This window comes from Pyrgilauda ruficollis, unplaced genomic scaffold, assembly GCF_017590135.1.
Source record: "Pyrgilauda ruficollis isolate IOZ18807 unplaced genomic scaffold, ASM1759013v1 scaffold43, whole genome shotgun sequence".
Taxonomy (NCBI): domain Eukaryota; kingdom Metazoa; phylum Chordata; class Aves; order Passeriformes; family Passeridae; genus Pyrgilauda; species Pyrgilauda ruficollis.
This window is the reverse complement of record NW_024525823.1, coordinates 4369109-4395664: the sequence shown is the minus strand read 5'-3', so window position 1 is coordinate 4395664 and position 26556 is coordinate 4369109. Positions and strand designations below refer to the sequence as shown.

The 26556-nt window shown below is 32.3% G+C and overlaps 1 protein-coding gene across 1 annotated transcript in view; it reads right to left on the bottom strand.

Annotated features, from left to right (window-relative positions):
- GRIK2 (glutamate ionotropic receptor kainate type subunit 2) overlaps positions 1–26556 on the bottom strand; it is a 345339-nt gene that overhangs the window by 130634 nt on the left and 188149 nt on the right. The window contains exons 9-10 of the mRNA XM_041478054.1: positions 22291–22404; positions 14075–14281 (exon numbers count right to left, since the gene is read on the bottom strand). Of these exons, the coding sequence (XP_041333988.1) occupies positions 14075–14281; positions 22291–22404 (321 nt within the window). The remainder of the gene's footprint in view (positions 1–14074; positions 14282–22290; positions 22405–26556) is intronic.

Sequence of the window (26556 nt, the reverse complement as noted above, 5' to 3'; positions counted from 1 at the left end):
ACACACATACAAACACAAGAGGAAATATCAGAGTGAGAAAGGTTACAGTACGAGACCTGGAAAGCTGTAAACTAAGAATACTTTATAAACCATAACAAAATATAGGTATGTCATGACAGAAATGGTATAGCTACCATGGAGTACGGTTACCCAAATAATATATCCAAGTCACATAACTGCAAATGACACCATTTTCAGAATGCCTGTTTTAAGATACAGAGATATGATTCCAAATAAAATAAATTCATACACTTATGTACTTTTTACTCATTTGATATTGTGTATACTGTGCAACACTCAAACTTCCATGCAATGTAGCATTTTGGTGTTCTCTTTAAGTTTTATTTTCTCACCTTACACAAAGTTCTTCTATGGTCTGTTCTTGTTATGAGCATTTCTATAATTAGATCTGCTGTAGTCAGTTACAATGTGAAACTCTGTTGGCACTCTTCATTATATTTGGTAAGGGTTTACTGGCCAAAAAAAATTACACGCACTTCATTTCCATTGGTATTAAGAACTTGTAGATATTAATCAAAGCAGCAAGACTTAATTCCACAGTGGATGACTTTTTATAGATTGCATATTATTGATGATATTCCAGCTGATGTAGAAAGAAAATGGTAAAGTAAGAAACTAAAACTAATTTGAATTAAAAGTTATAGGTCAACACGTAGATGTTTAAAAAACATAACAACCCAATATTAGTTTGTAAGGCAAGTAGCACACCTTAACTGAAGAGTCTGAAGGCAACTGACTAGAAATTATCAGAAGACAGATAAATTAGATTTTTTTGGAAGGCTATTGGTAGATGTGAATTTTGGTCTTATTATATTAACAGAACCTTAATGAATAACAAATAATTTATTTTAATAAATACCATGGAAAATCAAACCCTTGGTCATTAGATGGAAACAAAAACATATGCAAATGTATATAGGTTGTAACTATCTCTAATGGAGACAAGTTGCAGATGAAATTATAAAAATAACTGATCAAGAAATAATATGTCTCATATGATAGAATAGAATAGAATAGATATCCCAACCTGGGAGGACTGATATAAAATTTATGTACATAACTTGACATCTCAAGATTCTCTTCAGAGCTGAGTAACTGTTTGAATATTTTTGAACTAGAATATCACCATAAGAAAAATTAAGCATCTAACAATAACAAAAAAAATTTAAAATATATTTGGAATCTTTAATAACTGAGGAAATAACTAACTTCAAAATGCAATACTACCACATGCAACTTTTGTTAACATCTTTTATCTGCAAAATACTCAATTTTTTCGTTCTGAAAAGAGCACTATTGGTAAGTATGAGAAAGCAGGGGCCAAGCTTCCAGAAGTGCAGTACCAGTTTCTCCTATGCTCACATATAATGAAGACATACAAGGAAGAGAATCCTCTTTAGATTACTTCTAGTAACAAATAGGGGAGGAATAGTGTAAAATTAGTATTTATTAGTCAACCTTTAACAATATTAACAAATTAGCATATCCTGACATGGTTTTTTGATAAGTTCCATTACAAAGAATATTTGTCTCACTTGGCAGTGGTCTATGATTCTATTTTTTATAATGAAGGAATACATGCTTCTATTCTTTAAATGAATGAAAGGTATATTTATCTGAAAACACAATCTATAGTAGCACTTAACTCTTTATTGAGATGAAAAAAATTTTTATGACAGCATCCAAGGATTGATGAGGTGAGCTAGTTGCCACAAAGAAAAATTCTGCACCAACTAAAGGTTATAATAGTGATTAGAAACAGTCTGACAAGGACCTTCCAACACAAGGCATGGTCCTGAGCAAAATGGAGGAGCTGTGCAACCCAGTCTGTGATGTGCTAGAGGACTGCACTGCAGATAATAAGCTGTAGTCGTGCATCCTCTCCCTTCCTATCCCACACCACACCTCAGGAACTCGGGAGCTCCTGATAAACCTGGACCAAACCAGCTGAGCAATGAAGCACCCCTTTGATCATAACAGTAAGGCAGTAAAGCATTCCTTGAAAGTAGCAGAAGCTCATCCATACATACAGGTGGGAATAACCCTGACCCTAACACCTACCTGATCAAGGTGGGGACAAAGGATAAGCATTCACACATGCATAAAGCTTTCCTGTCTTGCTACCATTTGCAGTTGTAGGATGCTCATTCACCAAAACCTCAAGGTAACCCTGATTTATTTCTGATACAGAAGTGCCTAAGGTAGGCTAAAGTAATCCTCCTTTGTTTCTTACCTTACATTTTACTTCCAAGCAGTTTGTTCAGTAATTGTTTTACATCAAGTAGTATTCAAAGAGAAAAAGGGAAAACTTTTTTTTTTTTTAATTTGTACAGGGCTGAAATTTGGCACATAACCTCTAAGAAGAGAGATTTTCAAATTATACTGAATTCAATCCATGCTTGCAGATACAAATAACTTCAGCAAGAAATCAGCACTTTAGTGTTGAGTAGTGTATGGCCATAACATGCATAGAAATTTGGTATTTGCAGAAAATAGTGCTTTTTCTGTGAAAATTAACTCTATAAAACCTGGAGAAACAATCACAATAATTTTGGGGAAAATAGAATTTTGAAAGGATTTCATAGCTTCTACTAATAACACCAGGGAAAGGTAAAACAAACACTAGTTGAATTTTCTATTGTTGATAATTTTATGAAAAGCTTTTGTCTTACCTATCTTGTTCAAAAGAATGAAGAATTTAAATACAATCTAGACACAGAAACAATAAAATGGCTAGCAGCTATTTTTAATTAGACACTACAATTACACAATATTCCACCAAAATAATTGAGTATTTTAGACAATGTAAGTAGTCTTCTGGTAAGAATTTTACTCCTAACATTTTGCATTGATTTAGCAACAATTAGTGTTTATACTAAAAATGCAAAGGGAATCATACACTATTGATTCTCAGTTGTTTATTCAGTCAATCAGTACAATCATATTGTAATTGTATAATATACACAAAACTACACACACACTGAAAAGACATTTAAGTATTTTTACTTCTCTACAGGTAGCAATGCACTTATTGCCTGCAATTATTCTTGAAAATAAAGGAACTTGCCTTTAAAAAAGAAACAAAACTTCATAAAGCTTTTGTTTAACCCACTATGTTTCCTCAGCCTAAAACCCTAAGTCAATATGTCAATTTCTTCAGCCCAAATTTTTGAGACTGTTAACCTGAGTTGAATTTCAGTTACATTCCTTTTGGAGAAAATGCATTGCCAAGATAAACGAGGAAGGCTAAAGCACAGCTTCAATTCTTTAAACCTGTCTAACACACTCCTAATGCACAGAAACCTTATGCATTATTCCTGTTCACAGAAGTGCATTTCCCTGCCGCTGATTTGAAAAGATAAGATCTGTAATTTGCTTTTAAGCTTACAGTCTATCCTAAACTGCCTTGTTCATGCTGCTACATTATAGAAAATTTTATACCCCACAAGAAATTTTTAGTCTTATCACAAGATCCTCATTTCCTTTGAAACCACTAGGAACTTATTAGGGCTTTATCACTATTTTTATTATATAACTAGCCACTTAAATTACTTTGACAGAAATTGTTTCTCTACTACCTTTCACAGCATCATAGTACAATTCAAGTGTGGCGAGATCAGGAGGTGTCTAGTGCAATTCTCTGTTCAAAACATCTACATGGTTGAGACAGTTTGCTCTGCACTTTACCCAGTCAGTGTTGAAAACCTCGAAGAAAGGTGACTACATGACATTTCCAGATAAGCTGGTCCACTGCTTGTCTATCCACAAAGTGAAAAAGTTTCTACAGACAAGCGGTGGAGCAGGCTGTTTCAGAGAGGCAATTTCCACCCTTGGAGGTTTTCAGTTTATGCTTGTTGCCTTTGCTCTTCCTGCCAGGCTCCTTTGTGAAAAGCCCAGATGGAACTTCTATAACCTCCTCACAGGTCCTGGAAAGCTGCTAGAAATTATTACCTTTGCCAAATATGAGTTATATACCAGCAAGTAAAAAAAAAAAAAAATAAATCCAGATTTGGTAGCTGAATTTAGATGTCATAACTTCTTATTTGTGAGATCCTGATTGGTATAACAAACTTAATTGCTAACAATATCCCTTATAGATGGAACAGTAGCACTTGCTACTTTATTAACATAATAAAGTACTTTAACATAAGAAAGTGACTTATGAAGACAGTTCAATAGATACTGGCTCACCTAACACATATGTTTGTAACTGCTGAGATGCTTCTCAGAATTTTTTCAGCAACGAGAAATCACTGGAAGACTGGAGGTTTACTCAAATTCATTACATTGACAGTAATATTACACAGTGATTTCATTGCTTTAGAACCTCTTGTGTCAGCATGGTTAATTCTTTTTTGGCAAAATCTTGAACAGCAGTGGTAAACTAATGGCTTTTTCATCTACTCTCCTTTCAGAGAGAATCCTGGTCTAGAAATCAACAGGATAATTTACCTAGAGGAAGATTTTTTTTTTAAAGGCAAAAGGTTTTGTAGAGGAAATTTGCATTCTGTCCACTATCATAAAAAGAGCTTTCAATATTAATTCAATTAGACAAAAATGGAATGCATGGAATCCTTCCTTCAGTGACTTAGATAGGATAAAACATATGTTTTGATCAACATAGCATTGTCTAGAACTGACTTTGGTACTTTTTCTGTTTGCTTCTTTGTTATTACATGAATGTTTAGTCAAGGAAAAATGATAGTGCTAAACCAGCAGGAACCCTCTAATTAGTTAATTTATATTATTTTCCCTTATTCAGGATTATGCTAGTAAATTCTCATTTGCCTGTGCCAGTATGGATAAGATTTAATAGCTGAATAGATGTAATATGAGTACTCATTAAAAACAGATATAGTTTCTGTCTGTTGATTTATAATAGACTTTCACTAAAGTATTTTGAACCAACTTCAGTCTAATCAACAGGTAAGCAAATTGTATGTAAAAGGACTAGAGACAGTAGACCATGAAACTATATTTAGCAGGAAAATGGGTGACTATTCATTTCAGTATCAAAAAAAAGTTTTTATCACTTCATTTCAGGAATGTTGTACAAAGGTTTCTCCTAATTGTTAGAAGAGCAGGATTCACATACCCTCAGAAAGAGGAAATTGTCAAAGAAATTTACAAGACTGTGTGATACTGTGGCTCATAATTCAGGAAAGGAAGACTCCCCCTTTAAGAAAAAAAAAATTAAAATTATAATAGTTACAATAAAATGTTTCAGTTCTTCTTTGCTGTTTTACACACTCTTTCTAGTGTTGTAATTTTGTACTAGAAATGTTTAACAAACATTAAAATTATCAGACACCATGCTGAAATACACCTTCTTGAAATAAAGTACACAGGTAACATTGATTCCTTTTTTGTAGAAAATATTTTTATTGTTATACTTTCCAGATTTACTGCAACTTCCTGAAAGTGTCGGGATTTTTCCCAGCTGCTAACCAGCTGTCACCTAGAATTTCAGTTACTGCACTCAGGACAAAAAATATTCTTAGATCTTTTAATTTTTACATAATATCTGTTCTCAGATGGATGAGGTTTTATCAAATTATTTCGGTGAACTCATTTCATCACACAATAAATTTTGACTTGTGTCAAATTTGACTCAATCCCATTTTTCTGTATTACTTTGTCATCTGCAATTTTTCACAATGCAATCAAATAACACTTTTGCATAGAATTTGGATGGAAGTAGATCAATGCAGAATATGCCACCTCTTATTGACTTCCAATTCTCAATTAACAATTTTTGAAAGCTATAATTTCATCAGTTTAATGAATTAATTAATGGAGTAAAACTTATTAATATGGACAAAATTTACCTCTCGGAATTCTCAATTAATCATTAAGTTCCAGGGTCTTAGACTTAACTAAAATTGATCATTATTATAAACAATAACAAAAAAAGGTCCTTTTAGAAAAGTGTAAAAAATATCAAATAAAAAACAGAAGTAACATGATTTCCTTCCTAAGACACATATAATCAGTTTAATTTCATGTATTTTGACTTATGCAAGGCTGCACCCATTGTCTTTTTTTAACTCTATTTGATATTTGTATAATTTTCTTAAGCAACTGATTTTCAGTGCCCTGAGAATGATAGTACTAAACCAGCAGGAACTCTCTAATTAAATTTAGTTTTTCTGGATAGAAAAATAATTGAGCTATTTCAAATATCATGTGCAGCATTTAGCCCTGTCACTCCCATGTCTTATGATCTTCACGTTAGGTTGAAAGTAATCCTTCTGGTCATCAAAAGGTCCAATGAAATATTGTAACATTTCATAATTCCAAAATGTAAAAGCAAAAAACTTTTTTACAAAATGTAAAAGAAAAAAACTAGAGGAAGATCTACACTTATATTTTTGGTACAGTGTAATAACAAAGAAAAGACTTCAGTTAGGAAAAGCCACCACAGAAACATGTCACTGCTCTTTCCTGAAATAATCCTGTTGCCCTGAGAATAACAGATCAGACTTGATACTTTCCAATTTCCCAAACAGTATGGATGACGTGTTTTGGTCATCATTCCCAGAGACACATCTCCCATAAGTACATCCTGAAACTCTTTCACCAAAATGGTGTTTCCATGAAAATTGACATAGTCAAGGTTTCCACAGCCTCTCTTCCCTATCCTTCATGAAACATTCACTTTGAGATATGTTGAAATTCTTTGGAGATGAGTAAAAGACAAATTGGCTCGTTATTAATAATCCCTAATAAAAGGGATAAGCCCCAAGGGAAATCAACTCTGCTATTAGAGAACTCTATTTTTCTTATGTACTTTACTTCCGCAGGCATACACATCAAAAAAAAAGATCCCAATGTTATTTTCTACCATTCTTTACTATCATTATAACAACAAAAGTAAAAGATCAGATAAAGGTATAAGGATATGAAAAATGTAATTTTTCCAGCTCTAACCCTGTATCCAATCAATTCATAATCATTACTGTAAGCATAGATGATGCTTGAGGTAAAGTATTATTGTCTGGCATTTCGTTTGAAAAACTTAATGCCACTTCTTTGATTGGCTATGATTCACTTTGCTGGCAGCACAGTGAAAGTTAATTACAACTATTTTCTGTACAATATTTCTCTGTAACTGAAAATTAATCATTATATAAACCCAAGTGCATTAGCAAGGGATGTTCATAACATCCTAACTGTAAAAGAATAATACATAGTCATGTTGCAGCTAAACAAACAAGACAACAATATTCACTTACTCTTAGTGTCAAGAAATTTCAAATAAACTACCCCTGGAGTACAGATCTCCAGAAAAAAATCCATACATCTCAGAGCATATATCTCAGAGCACTTTGAAGACCCTACTGTCAAAGTCCCCTGCCACCTTTGGTGTCAAATCACTGAGAATGTAGTTAAAATTTTTCATCCAGTTTCTTTAGGATGCATAGGACATTATTAGCTGAAAAAATAATGATTTAATATTTATAACCCTTTAGGAAAAATTTTAATACTTTGTTATTCTCTATGCCTGACTGTGTTATTAGAAATTTTGCTGGGCCTTTCTTTACTAAGTGCAGAGTGTCTGGAAATTCTTTATTCTTTGGAAAACAAATTGCTCACTTAAAACTGCTGTTATATTGGAAAGTGCATATTCATCTATCCTGTACTTGAAATCAGTAACAATTTAATAGGAAATTCGTATATACATATATATGTTCCTTACTGAATTAGTACATAATTTTGCAAACTTGATCTAAACTTCTGGATAAGTATTTCTTTGGCATATTAGATTACTGATTTTTTTTTTCACATTTCCTGGAATTTTTTGTGGATTTATGCATCTCTACCTGAAGTTTACTTTCTGCATAACTTTTGCTGAGTTAGGATCTGTTTGGACATTTTTCCATGGAATATCATATATAACCCTTATTAGAGAGTGACAAAGTAGCCATGAAAACTGTCGACTTGTGAGCATAGAGATGAATGTTTAGCTGTTGGTTTGAAATGAAATTGTATTGTCATGTAGAAGACCATCACTTTGATCCTTTATTTTAAAACAAACAAATAAACAAAAAAGAAACAGAAGGTGCACAGTATTGCAAATTTGAATGAATTACATTGATAAATTCAGACATGAAAAATATTTGAAGAGAGGTTTTGTGAGTCTATGAATATATACAGTTTGCTTTAAGTGAAAAAGGATCTCAAGCAACAGATGAGATATGACTAGTTGCTTGTCAGGGACACACTGATGCTTATCCAGAGTGAGACAAATTACTTTGGAAATAAAAGGTCAGAGCACTTGAAGTTGTGGATTAATGAATTAGCAATTAGACTGAAAAGCACTAAAAGGACAAGTGATATTTTCTGGCATATTACAAATTATCATAAGAAATTATCCTATGACCCCAGGACATGTTTCACACAGAAATGAAATGCTACTTTAAGGAGGAAAGAAAACATGCAAACAATAAAACTGGAAGCCAATATGAATACTTAAAATAGCAAAAACACATATGGTTTGTATGTAAGGTATGTTCCAGGCACTTAACAGTTAAATAGTCATGGGTGATATAACATAATACAGAATAACTGGAAGAAGTTGGAATATATTTTTGAATATTGAATAATGCAAATTAATTATTTATTTAAAGAGACAGTTGTGCTGGACTTCCAACATAGCTTAATAAATGCAACTAATAATGATTACTGGAAATTCAGAGAAGAAAGCTTCAGCATAGAATAATAATGCTTAACCTGCAAGGTAAATAAATAAATACCAAGGATAAAAATCCACTCGTAAGAGATGGCTTTTAAATAGCTAAACATAAAAATGGGAAAAGAGATAAATTATAAGCAAAACATAAAAAAGCTGAAAATAAAAACAAATAAGGAAAATAAAACTGAAGCAAAACAGCAGCATTTATTTTGTTATACGTTATTTTATTTTGTTTTACAGAGAGAACAGGAAAAAGTGAATTGTGTCTTATTTTTTTTAGGAGGAGAAGTAAAAATAAAATAAAATGTCAAGATACTAGAAAAACAACACTGAAATAGGGTTAGTGGAAATCAGTAGTCATTCAGCTTACCATCTATGTATATTCACCCGAGTTGCTGGTTCAAGCATCAATAGTTGAGCTGCAGACTTGCCAATACATTATGTTATTTATGGTCTATTACCCATCAAAGCATCAGAGATAAATGTTGTTATATATCAAAAACCTTTAGCATGAGTGAAATTTTCATCATATGACACCTGAGATGCAGTTGCAGATTCTAGTTCCAGAAATAAAACCAGGAAGCCATGAAGCTGACATGGTGCTTTAAAGAGCACTGATAGTAAACTGATGTTACTTTTGAGCCAATTTAATAACGATGAAAAGAGAAACATCTCCCTCCCTCCTCTAAAGATTCTCTAATTGCCTATTACTATCAAGTCTTCTGAGATTTTCACTAATAAAAAAACCACAGCTAAATTATCCTCTGTTGTATTGAAAATCTCAACTGTCAGGCCTTTTGCATGGAAATTACAAGAAAGAGGGAAGTGATGTTCCGTAGCCTTTCCTTAGGAGTCTCTATATGGTAGGGTTTCCTATAAGTATGAAGGAAAGAGGTAGAGTCCAAACAATATGATGAAATGACATTTGTAACAGAAGGAAGCGAAAAATTAAAGGTGGAAGAAATTAAAATTTCACTGGCTCAAAAAGGAAGGAACCAAACATTAACACAATCAGTTATTACAATGGTTTTTTTCATTTCTACACAATAATACAAAGGGTTTGGCTATAGGTGTTCAAAATCATAAGGACCTTAATTTAAAATAAGAGAAAGAAACCAACAGGTTATTGGAGGAAAAATCACTAAAAATATTTAAACCAATTATATAAACATCTATGCTGTTATTAAAAGATTAAAAACTACTACTATTATTTTTACAAATGTAAGAATTTGATGTGTATTTATTTTGAAAAATTGATATTGATTATGAAAAATTCAAAATATAGTGAAGTAAAAAATGTCATGTCTAATGTTAACTCAAACTCAAAAGTTCTTTCTAAATGTTCAACTGTGTAAAATTCCTCCAATCTGAAAATCCTATTCATAGAGACAAAGAAAATTCCTATTTAATCCTCACATATGATCAAAGATCTTGATCTAAAAATTGGACCTTTTCTCTAATTATTTATGAATCATAAAAGATCTGTAAGCATTGAAGTGTATTTGTAATGCATAAGCTTTGTTCTGTAGAAGACTCATTCAAAGAAGCCCTCAAAAATTGTTATTTTTAATCATATACATAGCATAATAAATTATTTCCCCGTGGAATTTTCATTTATAGCTCTGTCAAAGTACAAAATAGTAATTTTTTCCTACTTTGAAACCCAGTGTTAAGAATTTTTTTGAGTACTTTTGGATCTGTAAAGTAGGATGTCTAATTTTCTAAAAATAAAATGACATCTTTTCATTCTATCTGTCTGTGCTAGCTACATTGAAATATATCTCACATGCTTAAACTATATGTCGCATGCAATATAACATAGTGACATGACAACTTTTAGCACTCAAGAACACCCTGAAATTCTCCAGAATTTATGCTTCAGTTCAAAACCTATTCAATAAATCTGTCCTTTCATAAACTTTTTGGACCAAAGGCAGCAAGAAATACTTTTTTTATGAAAAATTCATCCATAAAGAATGGAGATACCTGGAACTTAACGCCTCCTCCCTTAATTATGTAACACTCATATGTTGAACTAACTTGAGAAGAGGGTAAAATACTCAATGAAAAAATGTGGCAAAGAAATCAGAGAGTTTAAGTGGAGAAATTAAATTCAAAATTTATTCCTAGAGAAGTGTCATCTGTATTTGCTGTCCTAGCAAATATTTGTCTTACATTTGCAACTCTAGAGACCAGTGTGTTTTTCCCATCAAGAATTCATTGTCAGTTTTCAAAGGGAAGGAATCACTATATAATTTTCACTGACAGCATTTACCACAAATTCAAAAACAAACTATTGTTTGGAGACTGATATAAGAATGCAGGTGTGACCTCTAAGTAAAACAGTCAAGGAAAGAAGAAACACAAGCAAACTATGGGAAAGGAGATTGAAAACAAACAGAGCCTGATGTAAACACTTCAGTCTTTGTTCATACTATGAAATATAAATCCTGAGACTGGCATGATATGCTGAGTTCAACTCAGATAGCATTATATTTCTTTTATTTAGATTTTTGAGCCCCAGCAATAATGCAAATGTAGGAATGCGCCCCCTAATGACAGAGTGGCAAAACTAATCTTTGTCCCCCAAAAAAGGAAAGAAGCCCAGAAGCTTCTCTCAACTGTTAGGTGGAAAGCCACCTTATAGGGCCTCAAGGACTTCACCAAACACCAGAGAACATCTAATTGGATAGAAGCCAAAAAGTCCCGCCTGATCAATCAAGTAGAAAAGAACAGAACAAAAGAGAAGAGGGGCTTTTGTGTGAAGTGTTTCTACCAGGGACAGACCTCTGTACCTAGCTCAAGTTTTTCTATTTGTTATTTTGCCTTTATTAAACCTTTTTTGTTTCTAACACCACAGCAGAAGCCATCCTGCTTATTTTATGCCCCCAAAGCTGTAGCTGAGCTATCCTTGGGTGTATTAAGTGTTTTTCTAGGGCTTATGAGAACTGGCCCGGGACAAACAACTTAATATGCAAAGTGACTAAGTACTGGTTTCAACAGTTTATTTAAATCTTAGATTTATTTGGTACTTTTAATCTTTTATATAAATGGTGCATTTTCCTTTCTACACATATAATATACCAAAATTATACATTTCATTTATTTGTGGATTATGCATTTTACATGTTACCCTTGCAAACATATATACTACGGCACAGTGACCTTTCTCTCTGAACTTAACTGACAGATTAAAAAAAAACAAACAGAAAAAAAAATTCTAAAAGCATTTTTCAATAGATTTAAGTGCTATGGCAACTTTAAGAGCCATCTTTACTCTGTAGTCTATTTTAACTAGAAACTCTAGCTGAAAAATACAGAATCATTTAACCTTTCAAAATAAATAAATTGAGTTTATTAAATTACTTTACAGGAAATAAAACCTTTACGAGAACTTAAAAATATTCTCTTAGGGAAAAGAAGGGCTTGGAAACTAATGGAGCATGTGAAGTATGAAACATATGGAAACACCCAGTGTGGTAACTGGAGTCTGTCTGGATTCTTCACTAAATTCTTTCACCTCATTTTTGAGGTCTGAAGTGTTGCTTGATAGTAAAATGCACCTAATTTTACTAATAACATGCATGTAAATAAAGGGCACAGGTATATAAATAAATTGCATATATTCAAATAGATTGCATGTATTCAAATAGATTATAAAGTAAGAATTTATAAAAACCAGAGAAAAATTTAAAGCAAAAATTTTTAAATTGAGAGAGACTAGTGAAAATTATGGTCCAGATTAGGTAGCTGGACTACATTTTCCATGTGTACTAACAGAGAAAAAAGTCTCTAAACTTTTCTGACTCCTAAGTAAAATAATTTGAATAGAACAAAAAGAAATAAATGAAAATAAATTTTAATCTGCATTTAGTTGTATATTATTTATGGGAAAAAGACAACATATTTCATTCTGTGTTATGAAGAGGAAAGATGGGGAGAGCTACTGTTTCTGACACTTCTGCAACTTGTTCAAATGGATTTTATTTCAAGATTATCTTAGTGTAAAGCTTAGGAGGTCATACTAGAGTTTTCATAAGAATGCTTTAAGGCTGAATAATAAAAGGTGTATAAAACTGTGATTTATATTTGCTTCTGAATAAATATTTCCACAATATCTACCTCAATCTTGGAAAATTAGTTCCAGATGAGAATGTTACCTAACAAGCATCAAATCTAATAGTTTAACAGGCCTATGCACTTATTCGTGTGTAAAAATGCACATTTATCAAGACGAACAAAGAGTCCAGCTAAATAAGCTTGCTTTCTATGTGTGTGTGTACTAGGTATTATAAATACACACATTTAAAGATAACATAACTATAATACTCCCACACATTCTTCTTAAATGTGTGAAGCCAGGCATACTCAACATCTGTTGCAACACCAATACCAGATTATCACTTACTAGAAAAGCATGAAGCACAACCTTCCTAGTAAATACGAATAATTTGATTAGCACATGTTTCAGCCCATCTGCTGAAATCTTAAAGCAAATTGAAACAAGATAAGTAAATATTTTTTTCAAGTGATTCATGTTGGTTTTTGCCATCATTAAGAGATTCCACTTGAATTAACTAGTCTTCTATTTATTTGAAATGACAGTGATGTGCAGAACATGTTTCATCTCAATCTTTGACCTCGTGTCTATAGAGAAAATGCTGTCAAACAATTCACCTAAATAAGTGCAGAAAGGAACAATGACATAATTTTTAAATTTATGAAATTTTTATAAGAGACTGAATTCAACTGGCATGACCAACTGAAAAAGCACGTGTTGAAGAATCTGAAGTAATAGCTTCCTTAATCAATTACAGCGAATTGTAATGTTATCTGGTGTGACATTGCTTTGTTTTATCAGTATATGTTGACATTTTTTCTTTCTTCCTGTACTTTATTGTTAAAATTTCAAGAAAGATGAATATCAAATGTGTGTGTTTACACTACATGCAGAGAAATTTCTATTAGACAAAATCTCAGATCCACCATTAGAAAAGGAGACCTGACTTGTAGAAAGATGAATATCAATGTTATAAAACAAAATTTTGTTATAAAACCTCTTACATATGCTCTCATAAATAAATTCTGAGTACTCTTTATTTCATATCTTGACTTAGACACATTCTACAGAAAAGCTAAACCAAAACAAACACTGCCAATGGGCAAAACAGAGATGCTTTATTTTACAAATTCTACACTAAAGAAATAATGGATACCAATCTACTTGCATCAATTCTTAAAACACCTGCCTTTCAAAAACAGTAGTATTCAAATGGAATTATCATAAAAGTTTTACAATTTTTATAGAAAGGTTTGAAAACTACATACATATTTAAAAGCTTGTAAAAGTTGACTTACATGATCAATTAATTCACGAACCATTCCATTCCACTGTCCGCTGGCATCTTCTTGGGCTCCATATTTTCCATCTTCCACCAGCCTAATCTCATAGGAAAATCCAAGGATAGTAGACAGCTCCCTGAGAAGGTCAATGCAATAACCTTCAAAACGATCATTTCCATACAAGGGTTTGTCAGACTTCTTGAACATAACATACGGCTCCTCCTGTAAGAATCAAGACAGAATGGATAATGAGTTCCCCCACACCTTTCTTCTCATTTTAGCCTTAAGAAATTGACACTCATATGCTTACATATGCATACACTCATGACATCACTCCCTGAACAACGAAATAATATGAAAATCAGAATCTTTTTAGCTTTGGCTGTGTGTGTCTGAAGTCTTCATATATTTTCAAAGATTCACTTTGTCTTTCTTTTTTTGGAAAAAAAATTACACTCTCAACACTGTAGACATGTCTTCAAGGAATGTATGTACACACTAAATTTAAATGTGCTCCTTAACTATTTGCATTATACAGTAACATAAAATGTATTGATTGGATGGACAACGTAAGCCTTTTAAAATGCAGAAACAATGTGCAAAAGCTTTCATTAAAACTAAAAAAAAACATTAAATATTTTAGGTATTAGATTTTACACTTTTATTTATACAAGTATTTAAACTGTTTTCTCGATGCTTTCTTAGGCAAAGCATAAAAAACTCACATGGCAAGGAAAAAGTCAGTGAAAGCACCTACTTTATTGCCTCAAGTTATAGGCTGCCATTTACAAGACTGCAGCAAAACCTGAGAACCTTTACTCCAAAAGTAAGTTCTATGATAGACATTCCATGAAAACTGAATTAAATTTCTTTAAGCATTTATCTTCTAATGTTTAAATCAAATTACAATGTAATACTTTTTGCACTGTGGTGTGCAGACAGACAGCAAATAAATAAAAACAATTGGCAGAAAAATAATAATTATAGGAAGAAAATTTACAGTTTGCAAAACAGTATTTTAACATCTGTTTCTCAGCATAGGGTGGCCTTTTTCAAATAGAAAATTAAAGGGAAAAATACAAAAGACAATTAGTAGTTTTCCACGGCAATATGGAACCAATATTCAAGCTGTATTTGTTAGGTTAAACATGCAACTTGGTTTTCACTCACTTTTGGGAGAGACTCATTTTTTTTTATAATTAAAAGGAAAAAGAACCAAGTAAGGTAAGACAAATAATAGTATATTCAATCATTGCACCAAACACAAGACTCAGTGAATATTCTGATGAACTCTTCAGGGCAACTTAACAAAATTCTTACACTCCTAAATCCCCACATCAGCCCTCAGTGGGGTTAAAGGCATCTCATTCCACAGGCACCTGATTGCTCTAGTAAGTCAGCACTCCGAATGTAATCTTCTACCTTGAGTTTTCCCATGGTTTAAATGTTATATCCACATATAACTGGAACTTTACTACATAAGATTTTACCCAAACAAATAAAAAGGAGAATTCAGGGAAGAATCTTGTTCTTAAAAGAGCTTCAATAGTTATATACTCCTATTGAAATAAGTAAGGTTACAGCCATATTTTCAGAAAGTACATTACAGATCTTTATATGATTAGCAAGGAACAAACATGAAATATATTGTCCAGCCAAACTACTAGGATGTTTTGACAGAAATTTCTCAAACAACAGGTAAACAAACAACTTCAGAAGAGCTCTTCAAGATGTAGTACTGACAAGAACAAAGACCTAGCAGAAAACGTGAAAGCTGAAAACAATTTAAATTACAAGGATCACCGAATATATCTTGAGAAACAGAGATGGTGTCAGGGCAAAAACTATGTATGAAAATAGTTGTTAATAAACTTGGGAAATTGATATTAAATATCTCAAAGATAACAACTGTAAGAAAAACAATTTTTTCAGGTGAAATTACAATTTCTTAAAGAAATCACACCATTGGCCAAGCAGAAGCTGTGTTATGACAAAACATAATGTGTTTTTTTTTTCCTGGGGGAGAAGCAATTTTCTTCATGTTAACTAGTATGGTTTGGATTTGTGCTCATATCAGGGTTATAACACAGGAATATTTTCATTACTGCTGAGCAGTGCTTACACAGTGTCACAGCCTGTTCTGTAGGCATGAAGGAATTCCAGTGTAGCTTGGAATGCTCATACGCACAGATCTGAGACATTTGCTCTCAGAGCTGATATTTACAGTCTTACACATCCCCCAGTCTCTGGAATCCTGGCAAGATTCTTGACAACATTTTTGTCTCTGTCTTCCATTCCAAGCAATCCTGAGTTATCTGGGACAGAATTTATATATGTGCAATATCAGGGAGGACATATATTTGTCAATTTATGCTTTTAATTCTCCTTTACTTAATGAGTACAGCAGAATTTTCTTCATTGAGCAATTCAGCTCATTGATACATTCCTACACATTTTTCTATCAGATCATTATAGACATCATCAGACATTTTATCTGTTCTGCTGAAGCGTTTTTATATTTTGTTAAAGAAAAATAAAAAAATCCTGCAACCCTTTCTGGAATTCTTAGCTCCAACTCCATATCATTCATATTCTTTATTCTGGCCAACTTGGATAAGGCCTACAGTAGTAGTTTAACGATTCTCAACTTTTGCTGAGAAGACTGATCAATAAGTTATTAATACTCTCTTAATGCGTTGCCAATCCTACATTAAGTAATTTCTTACTGCTACTTTTTCTTATAGTCTTCTACTATACAAAACATTTGGGTTTTTTTCTCTTCAGACCTTTCACTTGCTAGGTAAAGTGATTTTTGACTTAACTTGAGCAGGGTTGGTGTTGGCAGCTTCATCTGTAATAACTCTTATTAATCCCAATGTCTTCTCTACTTTGCTTCTTCCTCAAGTAATACACATTCTAAATACTGAACATGGCATTCAGGTATTCTGAACAAGTGCATGCAAAGGGTTTTACATGCTTCATTTGCTCAAGCTTTAAACTTGTATAATGGGCTAACATAAAACTAGTTGCTAAACAAACTCTCAGGAAAGTCTCTATTCATTAAATGTACAATCACCATAGTTTCTTGGTTGATTATCACTTCCACCAAAATTGTTTACTAGGACAATTATCATTGATTAGGGAGGTGGAGTTTTTAAACTGAGTAATATATAGATTGGCAGTATATTGGTTTATACTCAGTTTAGCATTATTCACAATTTATTTTTGTTCCTTCAGTTCCTGAAAACATGACCCTTAAAAATTACTAGACCACATCACAAAACCAGTACTTGAAATCTTCTAAACATCTTCAGCTGAAATTAAGTCTTTCAACTGGACACATCTCCCCAGGAAATCAGGGAAACACCCTCCGTAAGTGCTTTTATTATTGCTTGGAATGACATGAGTAGCTTGGTAACAAAAAGTCACTGATTAAACACTGACTGTAGATTCCAGAATGAATCCTCAGGAAGACACAACATTTCCAGGAAATATTGCTACACTAAATTAACAAAAGGTTAGCTTGTTACAAAATTTTAAGATCAAAGTTATCATTTAATATCTCATAAAACTAAAATATCTTTAGTGAAGAGCCCCATCCCAAGCCAGATAAGTGAGACTGCAGATAAACTTGTAAATGCAACAAATAATTTTTCTGAGAAAATTTACTGAAAAGTAAACTTACCTAAAATGCTAAGTTTATGCATATAATGCATATAAAGCTATGGCTACAAGGAACAGTGGAATCACAGGTAAATTAAAAACCATATCTGCAAATAGAAGATAAATCTTTGAAAAGTAATTATTATTGTAACTTTACAGATTGGTTTTAGTTTTAAAAATGTACAGCTAATGCTTGAATAAAAACACACTTTTTCTAAAAAATAATTTTTTTCAGCTTCCTCTTTTTCTTGTCAGATTTGAACAATAAATATTTACTTGAATTATTCCTGTGAGTTATACTGTATTTCACCTACAAGGTATTACTAGAAATTACAACAAAATTTAAATTTCAAGCTATTTTATTTTTAATAATATTAATCTACATGTAAATTTTTCCTTCATAATTTCAACATGGAATAGCATATTTTAAAAAGAATTTAAAATTTATTACTATCAGTATTTAGAAAAGCAAAACAAAGCAAAAGAATTTTAATAAATAAACAAAAAGAAAGTGAAGGTCTAAATTTATTCTTTTAATTCTAATATTTTTACTATATATTAATTTTAAATTTGGCCATTGAAAATCCATGCTTGGGCATCCAAGAGAAAAGGGAGAGAAATTATGCACTATCCACTTGAGAAAGCAGTATATATCAATAAAATACAATGTGGGAATACTATACTTTGAACTAAGTAAAATTGTTTAAAAATTTATTATGAGTATTCCTTCTAATTCCTTCTAAATCTGTTCCTATTTCAAACCAACTTTTTAAAGGAAGTACAATAAAAAAGGTAATTTCACTTTTCAAATGCAAACTAACAAAAACTACTAAATTTGAGAACATCATGCACCTTTCATAACTTTCACACATTCCTTGGAAAAATTAAACTTGACAACTGTGAGCTTTTCTGAGCTTTGATGTAAGCAGATACAGAAAAGTACATAAAAGCTACACGAGAAAGGAAACAAGCATTTATTTCAGAAGAACAGGGCAAAAGAACCAGTATGATAACATGTACAGGCTGGTATGAAATTAGCATTAAAAAAAGCCCTAAGTACCATGCACATACCTTTATAAACATGGAAATTGAATTCCATAGTTAAAACTCTCTCAAGTTGGAAGTAGAAGATATACAAGAACAAAAATATTTAGATACTTACATATAAAGTCTAAAGAGAAGAAATGTTTCAGAGTTCTGGTAGGAGTCAATTTAGGAGAATCAAATAATAATAAATCCTTTTTACTGAATTTGAAAAGTTGTTTTCTGTAGGTTTTTTTGTTTGGTTTGTTTTTTAAATGCAGAATATTCAAAAAGTAGACTTTTTAAATGAGAAAGATATTCTGAAGTTTCAATGTAGATAGTTTTAAAATAAAACAAAGCAATAGTATCAAAAGGATTGATGTATCCAAAGCTATAATTATAAAAGATAAAAAACCAGCATACTTACTATTTTTGAAACTTTTCCCCCCTTCCTTAAAAAGACCTGGCTATCTCTCCAGTGGACATGTTCAGTTGGTGCTTGGGGCTGCTATGGGTTCAGAACTTGGAAACCAGACAGGTTTCTTCACAAACACTACATGTAGGTGGATTTCTGAGACAGGTTGAAGTCCTGAGAACTCCTGTCCCTGTCCAGAATAGAGCACTGAATTGCTGAGAAACCAAGGAATAATCTTTCAGCTAGCTACATGTAAAATGCATTACAAAGAACTCAAGACAAAAAGGTGCACATAGTTCTGTCCTTAGTTAAAGTAGATGAATTTATGAATCACAGTTCATACTTTATTATTTTTACCATCAATATATTTTTCTTCTTCTAGAGACTCAGCCACCAGTAGAAATGCAGGGTATACTTACAGATGCAAAGATCTAAATGACTGCAAAATATAGGAAGAAAAAGATATTGCTCTGAATTTTAGAAACAAAATTAAAAATAAAAGAAAGACTGGGATATTTAAATGAAAAGTGAGTATTAAGGCAAACTACAGAGAAAAATGATTAAGGCTCCCCAGCTGGAAGTCTACTATAGACGATTGTAGGGAATTCTCAAAGTGAAAAAAAAAAATCATAGGAAAACCATATGAACAGCTTAAATGCTAGAATTGCCTTTTCTTTTTTCATTTTAGCAAGATTTTGCAGACTCAAAAAAGGAGAGAAAAGCTGATGATGTGGGTATATTTTTAGGAGCTTTAGTATTTTATATTGTTCTTTTGCATTGCTACAAAAATGAATATTCAATAATATGTTTTCTGTTCAACAGAAATGAATTTTTTAAGCATAAAAAAGACAAAACTAGCAAATAAAGCTAGTACATGTGTTTCTGCACCAAAAATGGTATGGGTTCTTTTTACTGTTCCAAGTACAGCTCCTCCAATCTGTACCACTTCTTCTGAGTATCATTCTTCATTGCTGAAAAGAGTAACTGCAATTACCAAAACTTTTACTAAACAATAACTGAAGTAAAAAAGGCAGCTACAAGTGAGCAACTTGTAACACCAATTTAAAGTCCTTTTTCTTTATATTGCATTATTTAGACACCTGCAAAGAGGATGGATACTTATAAAAGACCACTAACCAAAAGTTAACTCTTAAGAGAAAGGGTATCCTTGATTACAGAAGGCACCTTTTCTCTTAAATCTCAGGAGTCTTCTTTTGCGAGTTTTACCAGATTAAAATCAGTGCTCATTGGCAGCACTGCTATTTACATTTGTGCTGTTTACCATTTCTTGAGCTAATTATTTCAACCAAAATCATGCCAGCATCACTATATAAGAGCAATATGATACTTGGAGTATATTAACTCAAACCTCATCAACAGGCAGATGTTAAAACACAAACAAACTTGAAACACCCTAAATTATTGAGTGTTTCTTATGTAATCTTGTGGGAATTGATCCTTGTCGCAGCATTGTTATCACAATCTGGAATCAAGCGCGCAATGACGGCTATTGAAGACTGCAGACACAAAGGCTGGTTCATTACTGAGTTACAAAGGGAGCAGGTCACTGGCAGAGACAGGACTTTATTCTGTAAAGCAGGAATTCTAGCAGCCATTAGGTTCACATGAATTAGAGATCAGTGAAAAGTGCCAAGAAGAATCCTAGGCAGGATATCTGGCACAAAGCAATAGCAGTATAGAGAGCATGGGAGGTCAATTGGAATTTAAAAAAAAATTTACTTGATAATGCAGTAGTTTTTACGTGTAGAAAATATGTGATAGTCAGTGGGGAGAAAATTGAAAATTTACTTGATAATGCAGTAGTTTTTACGTGTAGAAAATATGTGATAGTGGGGAGAAAATTGCAACATCAGTACTCTAAAAGATATGCTTTTACTATAAGAGTATATATGACATTCATTTACATTTCATGAAAAAAAAAAGAAAGAAGGCCTTATAAATTTATAAACTAAATTATAACTATAGTGTACCATTACTATAATTAATGGTACAAGAGGAAGTTGTGGCAAATCTGTGCTTGTCTTAGCACAACAAGAAATTACATCTGAAAGTGAGTCAGCGGTGTTCCATTTTATATATCTGGTGTGTATTTTTCAATTAGTGAAATAAAGAAAGTGAAGGATTTGCAAAGATTTTTCTATCACTTGTAAATAGACCTTATAAGCAGTGAAAAAGTTACCCACTGGATGAAATTATATGACCCATGTTACATAAAAGGTTAAAAGCACACTGGCATTTGTGCCTATGTACCTGTAAAAATTCAATCTATTTTGAAAAGTCATAATATATGTTAGTAGGTAAAAGTTTCTTAATAAAGTATGCAACCACCAGGAAGCAGATTCATTTTTAATACCTGCAAATTCATGATAATGGCAGCAGCAGAAAAACACACCCAACAAAGTTCTGGAAAGTTTTAAATTTGCATTGCAATTAAAATTACTATTTCAAAATTACTGCGAGGAAATAAATGAACATTTATTTTACATAAATAAATGTATTTATTTATAAGTAAAAAATACCTCATTCATTGCTGTGAATTTGTCAACACTTACAATAATAAAGAAGTTACTCAAATTGTTTCTTCTGGTCTAGTTCAAAGGACAAATCAATTAAATATGTGTATGACTAAAAATTTCCTCTCCATAACTGAGCAATAGCTATTCTAAATAAATGTTAAATACTTTGTACTTTCCTTTGAGATGTTAGAATAGCAAGCAAATGCAATAAATTTTTGCTGGCTAAAATCATCAGGCTAACAGACAAAACACATTTTAAAACCAATTATCTTTTTTGATCTCATATGACACTGAAAAAATCAGCTTTGTAAAGAAGAAAACATTTCAGTCAATAGTAAGAAAAGTTAAATTACTAATCAATTAACTCTAAAATTGGGATAACCTGCTCACAATGAAGGTAACAGTAAACATCCATGACTACCTTATCAACAGGTGTTCACTCATGACACCAAAAATTCCAAGTAATTCCAAGTAAATTCCAAGCAATGGTAACGCACACTGCAAGCTGTTCACGACTATTGCCATTAGTGTGTCACATTCTGTCAGTTTTTCTGCATAACTCTATTTCAGGGAAAGCAAATACAATTGCTTACCAAGATGGTCGTGACAATTAAAGAGCGATTGGACAGGGAATCTGTGATGTTTGCTGGTTTTCCTTTCTGATTCTCTGTCATGTTAAGGCCGCTCAATGGATCCCAAGTTCCAACCTATAAAACAGTAAAATACTGTGTAAATCGCCCATTAGTTACATTTCAGCACCTAGAAAAGAATACTTTAAGGAAAAAAACAGATTCTTACCAATTGATTGCTAAGAATTATTACTAAATTTTGTTTCATTTTCCTCTGTCATTACATTTAAAGTATGCTTATTTAAAATATGTTTAGCAATACCTTAAATTATGTTTTGTGAAGTGTAACATTAGGTGTAAAAATTATATAAAGAATACCTAAAGCTACTTTTTATACTTAGTTTTCCTTTTCTCAAGATAAACCACATCTGAAGATAACACGGACAAATACATTTGCAGAGAAGAGAGCATTGTCTCTTCAAAAGGATTTACACTTTTCTGTGATCAGAGAGAAAAGCAGGACAAAATATATTTTTGGGAAAAAGCAATAGACAGAAACAGGCAATAATTTAATTTATTTACAGATAAATCTTCAACACATGAGTATTTTGACATTTTATACTTCAAAATAAAATCTATGGGATTTTTATCTAAGTAAGAACATCCAAGGTTGTGCTTTAAGGTTCATTTCATACATACTAAGTAGTAAGTAATGAAGCTTATCTGTAACTTATCTGCATTTTCATTCCTATACAATTATAATGGTAAATATAACTACCCATTTCAGAAATCAGAATGTTTGTATTACTCCATTGTCTAGGAAAGCCCCCACAAATATTATGTTGGTCTTATTTTGGTTTTAGACATGATTTTAAACATCATCTCAAATACTAAGTGATATCTATAACACAAGGTAAAGATATTTTAAAAGTAAACCTAGACAAAAATTAAACATTTCTATAAGGATTCATTGCAAATATATGTATGTATGTATATAAACACACACCATTTTTTAAATTATCTTTTCAACTGAGTCCTGAGAGACTGTTTGTTTACTTTTACTTTGTGATTTGTTGCCCCAGGGCTGTAAAGTAAGTTTAGGATGCAATGTGGTGAGGATAAAAAGAGTTCCATTTCTAAAACTGAGACTGCAGCAGAGCATGAATCAGTGGGTGCTGTAATAAAGAAAAGACATATTTGATCTCTTTTTCAACAATTTTCTGTCCCACAAGAATCAATATTTTGTCTGTCTTCCTTGCTTAACACTCAGTTCCAAGAAGTCACTCTTTTGAACTTGGCCATTCAGTACCTCATAAACTGATCAAAGAATCATGAAGGGAAGAAACAATATGTGTATCTCAGTAATACAACTGGAAAATAACATCTACCACATCATTTCAAAGTATTGAAATCAAGCTTTGCTACCAAAAAATCTCTCCTTCATTTACTGTTGTAATACAATTTGATTTAGTGAATTGAAAGGCTTTCAGAAAATACAAAATGTTCAGCCTTGCAGCTTGGCCACAATCAAGAAATATTAAAAGGGTTGCTAACATTTAATTGCAGTGTTCTGCTAATTATGACAATCACAATGTTTGCTTTACTGCAAAGATGAAACTAGAGTAGAATAACAAGGAATGACAAAAACCAGAACTTGAGCCTGATGCCGTATCACTGAAACTGAATTAATCTCTTCTATGAGATATAACTTCAGGTACACAAGTAGCACAAAAATTTCTGAGGAAACACCAACATCTTATATGATCAGTTTCAAATCCAAAATTCATTATATCATTTGCTTTGTTCAAATTCATGTTTATAATTCAAATTTAGACTGGCAAAAGGTAAGACATTGCTAACAAAAATACATCCTCTCCTACTTTTTGACATAGTCACAACCACAAACAAAAGAATATCAACTGTTAGAATTTGGATGTACAGGCCTAATATACTGAAGACGTATAAGAATTATCAACAGCATTACAAAAAGAAACTTCTGTCTTGATAAATTGATTTATTATTTTTCTAATTAGATTCATTGTATTTTTTCTGCTGCTATTGTTAATCAAAAATCTAAGAAATGGACCAAAAGTCAGAGGTTCAAAATTAGACTTTCTTTGGATTATCTTTGTTGATGAGCTCAAACCCAACAATTTGTACCACAGGTTCTTATATGTCACTCATGTGTTTAGCTCTCAAATCACACAAATGTATTTTCAAAGCTGCTTCTTACAGAAAAGTTATGCAAAAACAATGCAGCAAGTTAATTATTTTCTAGTTGTTTCAGCAAATTGTTTTAATTTTTAAGTAGCTTTTTGAACGGAATAGAATTTCCAGTGCTTTTACTAGAAAAGCTTAAATGCCAAAAATGTAAGAAAAGTGCATCAAGGTAGTCTATAACCGAAATTCAAACAAGCTACTATTTAACTTATTGCATCACACTTGTTTCAAACAAACTTACAAATTTTCCTAAAACGTGAAACAAGTATTCATATATACACTTTAGAGAGAACCTTCACACAGTAAATATATTGTAAATATTGACTATATTGTCAAGCCCCCTATACCCTATTATTCTAAACGGCTAAACTATTCTGAAGTGACCACGACAATCTGAATATTTTAACACTTATTATCCAAAGAACAGGATCCAAGCCAGGTGTACCCATGAACATGTGCTCCACAGTGAGACAAAGAAAAATGACAGAAAGAATTAGCTTGGGCAAGAATCAGCTTATGTAAGTTGAAACAATTCCAAGAGCTACATTCATCATTGAATATCACAGAGTATTCTGTAACATGGTCATTGCAGTGGTCCTCAAGAACACAGAATACAATTTCCCAAATTCATGTGAAGTGTTAAAAACTTGCATCCAAGCTTCCAGATTTTGACTTCCAGGCAACTATCAGGGTTACTACAGTCCCTCAAAACCAGATATTCCCACCCAGCTGGACATGCCCCCCCAGCACCACTTTGCAGCTCTGCAGGCTATGGAGGCCTTGACTCTGTATAAGAACTGCTTAGCAATTGCTCAAACACTCCTGTGTTATCAACACTGTTTTCAGCTCAAATCCAAATCACAGCCCCATACAAGCTGATATGAAGGAAATTAACTGTGTCCTAGCCAAAACCATCAAAATATTTCACCATGCCCTCCAAAAAAGAATCATTGTACACTCTTGAAACTTAAAATGTGCTGAGTTTACATATGCTCTGGAGCACTTTACACAGATTCAGTCTCATGAGATGCTAGTCCCAAAAATTCAGCGGCTTTCTTCAGCATGTTTCAAAAGCGATTTATCTTCATGAATAGATAAGTATTCTTTCAAGTATTATTCTTTTTGATTTTTCTTCAAAGTTCTCCTGAGAAAATTAACATTATTTTTGCTCTGAGTCAATCAAAACTGTGAATATGACTCACAGTGAAGTGCCACAAGCATTGTATTAGGAAGGATCACTGCCTTTCTGCAGTGCTACCACTGACTAAGCAGCCAGAACCATGATCAACTCTCAGAGATTTGTCAAATTTATCTATACCTTCTTTTTTACTTTTGTGGAGTAATTAGTAGTAGTGGTGATTACATCAAGGAAACAATTATATTCCATTAGGAATAATAATGTTTCTTCATATTTCTGTATTTCCCCTTTGCAAATTGCTTAATTTATTTTCCTTTCTTCGGTAATATTAATAATCATGCCTTTGCCAAATATAGCATAAATAACAATACTTAATACTTCTGGATCCCACAGATGTACTATGTCTTTCCTTTTTTTTTTCCCCTCTCTTTTTTCTCCCTTCACAACCCTATGAAGGTTTCTGAGCAAGGCTTCAAGCCAGTTGTAAGATCTCGTATTCAGGATATGTGATTCTTCTTCAGTGACAAATTTTCATATCAAAAGTGATATTAAATTCAGATATTTGTTATCTCCTTGAAGTATAAAATAATTTTCCTCACAATGCAGCCTCAGTGTAAAGACTGATTGACTGCAAATTATAATTTATTATGCTGGAGTGTCACAGTTTTGGATTTTCACTGTGCTTAATCATGAATAGTTTCAGTCTGTCCAAAGTGGCCGTAATAAAATTTTGTGGTATATTATATTAACAGCACTCCAATCATCTCTTAATTTTGTCATGTTCATCTTACAAGGAGCTATCATTTTTGGCAGACATGAAATTTTATTTGGAAACACATACTTCTTATTGACTGATGCCTGATTATCACCTCTCATTCAAGAGTTTCAGGAACAAGTATTTTACATAAAAGCTGAGATCACACATAGAATTT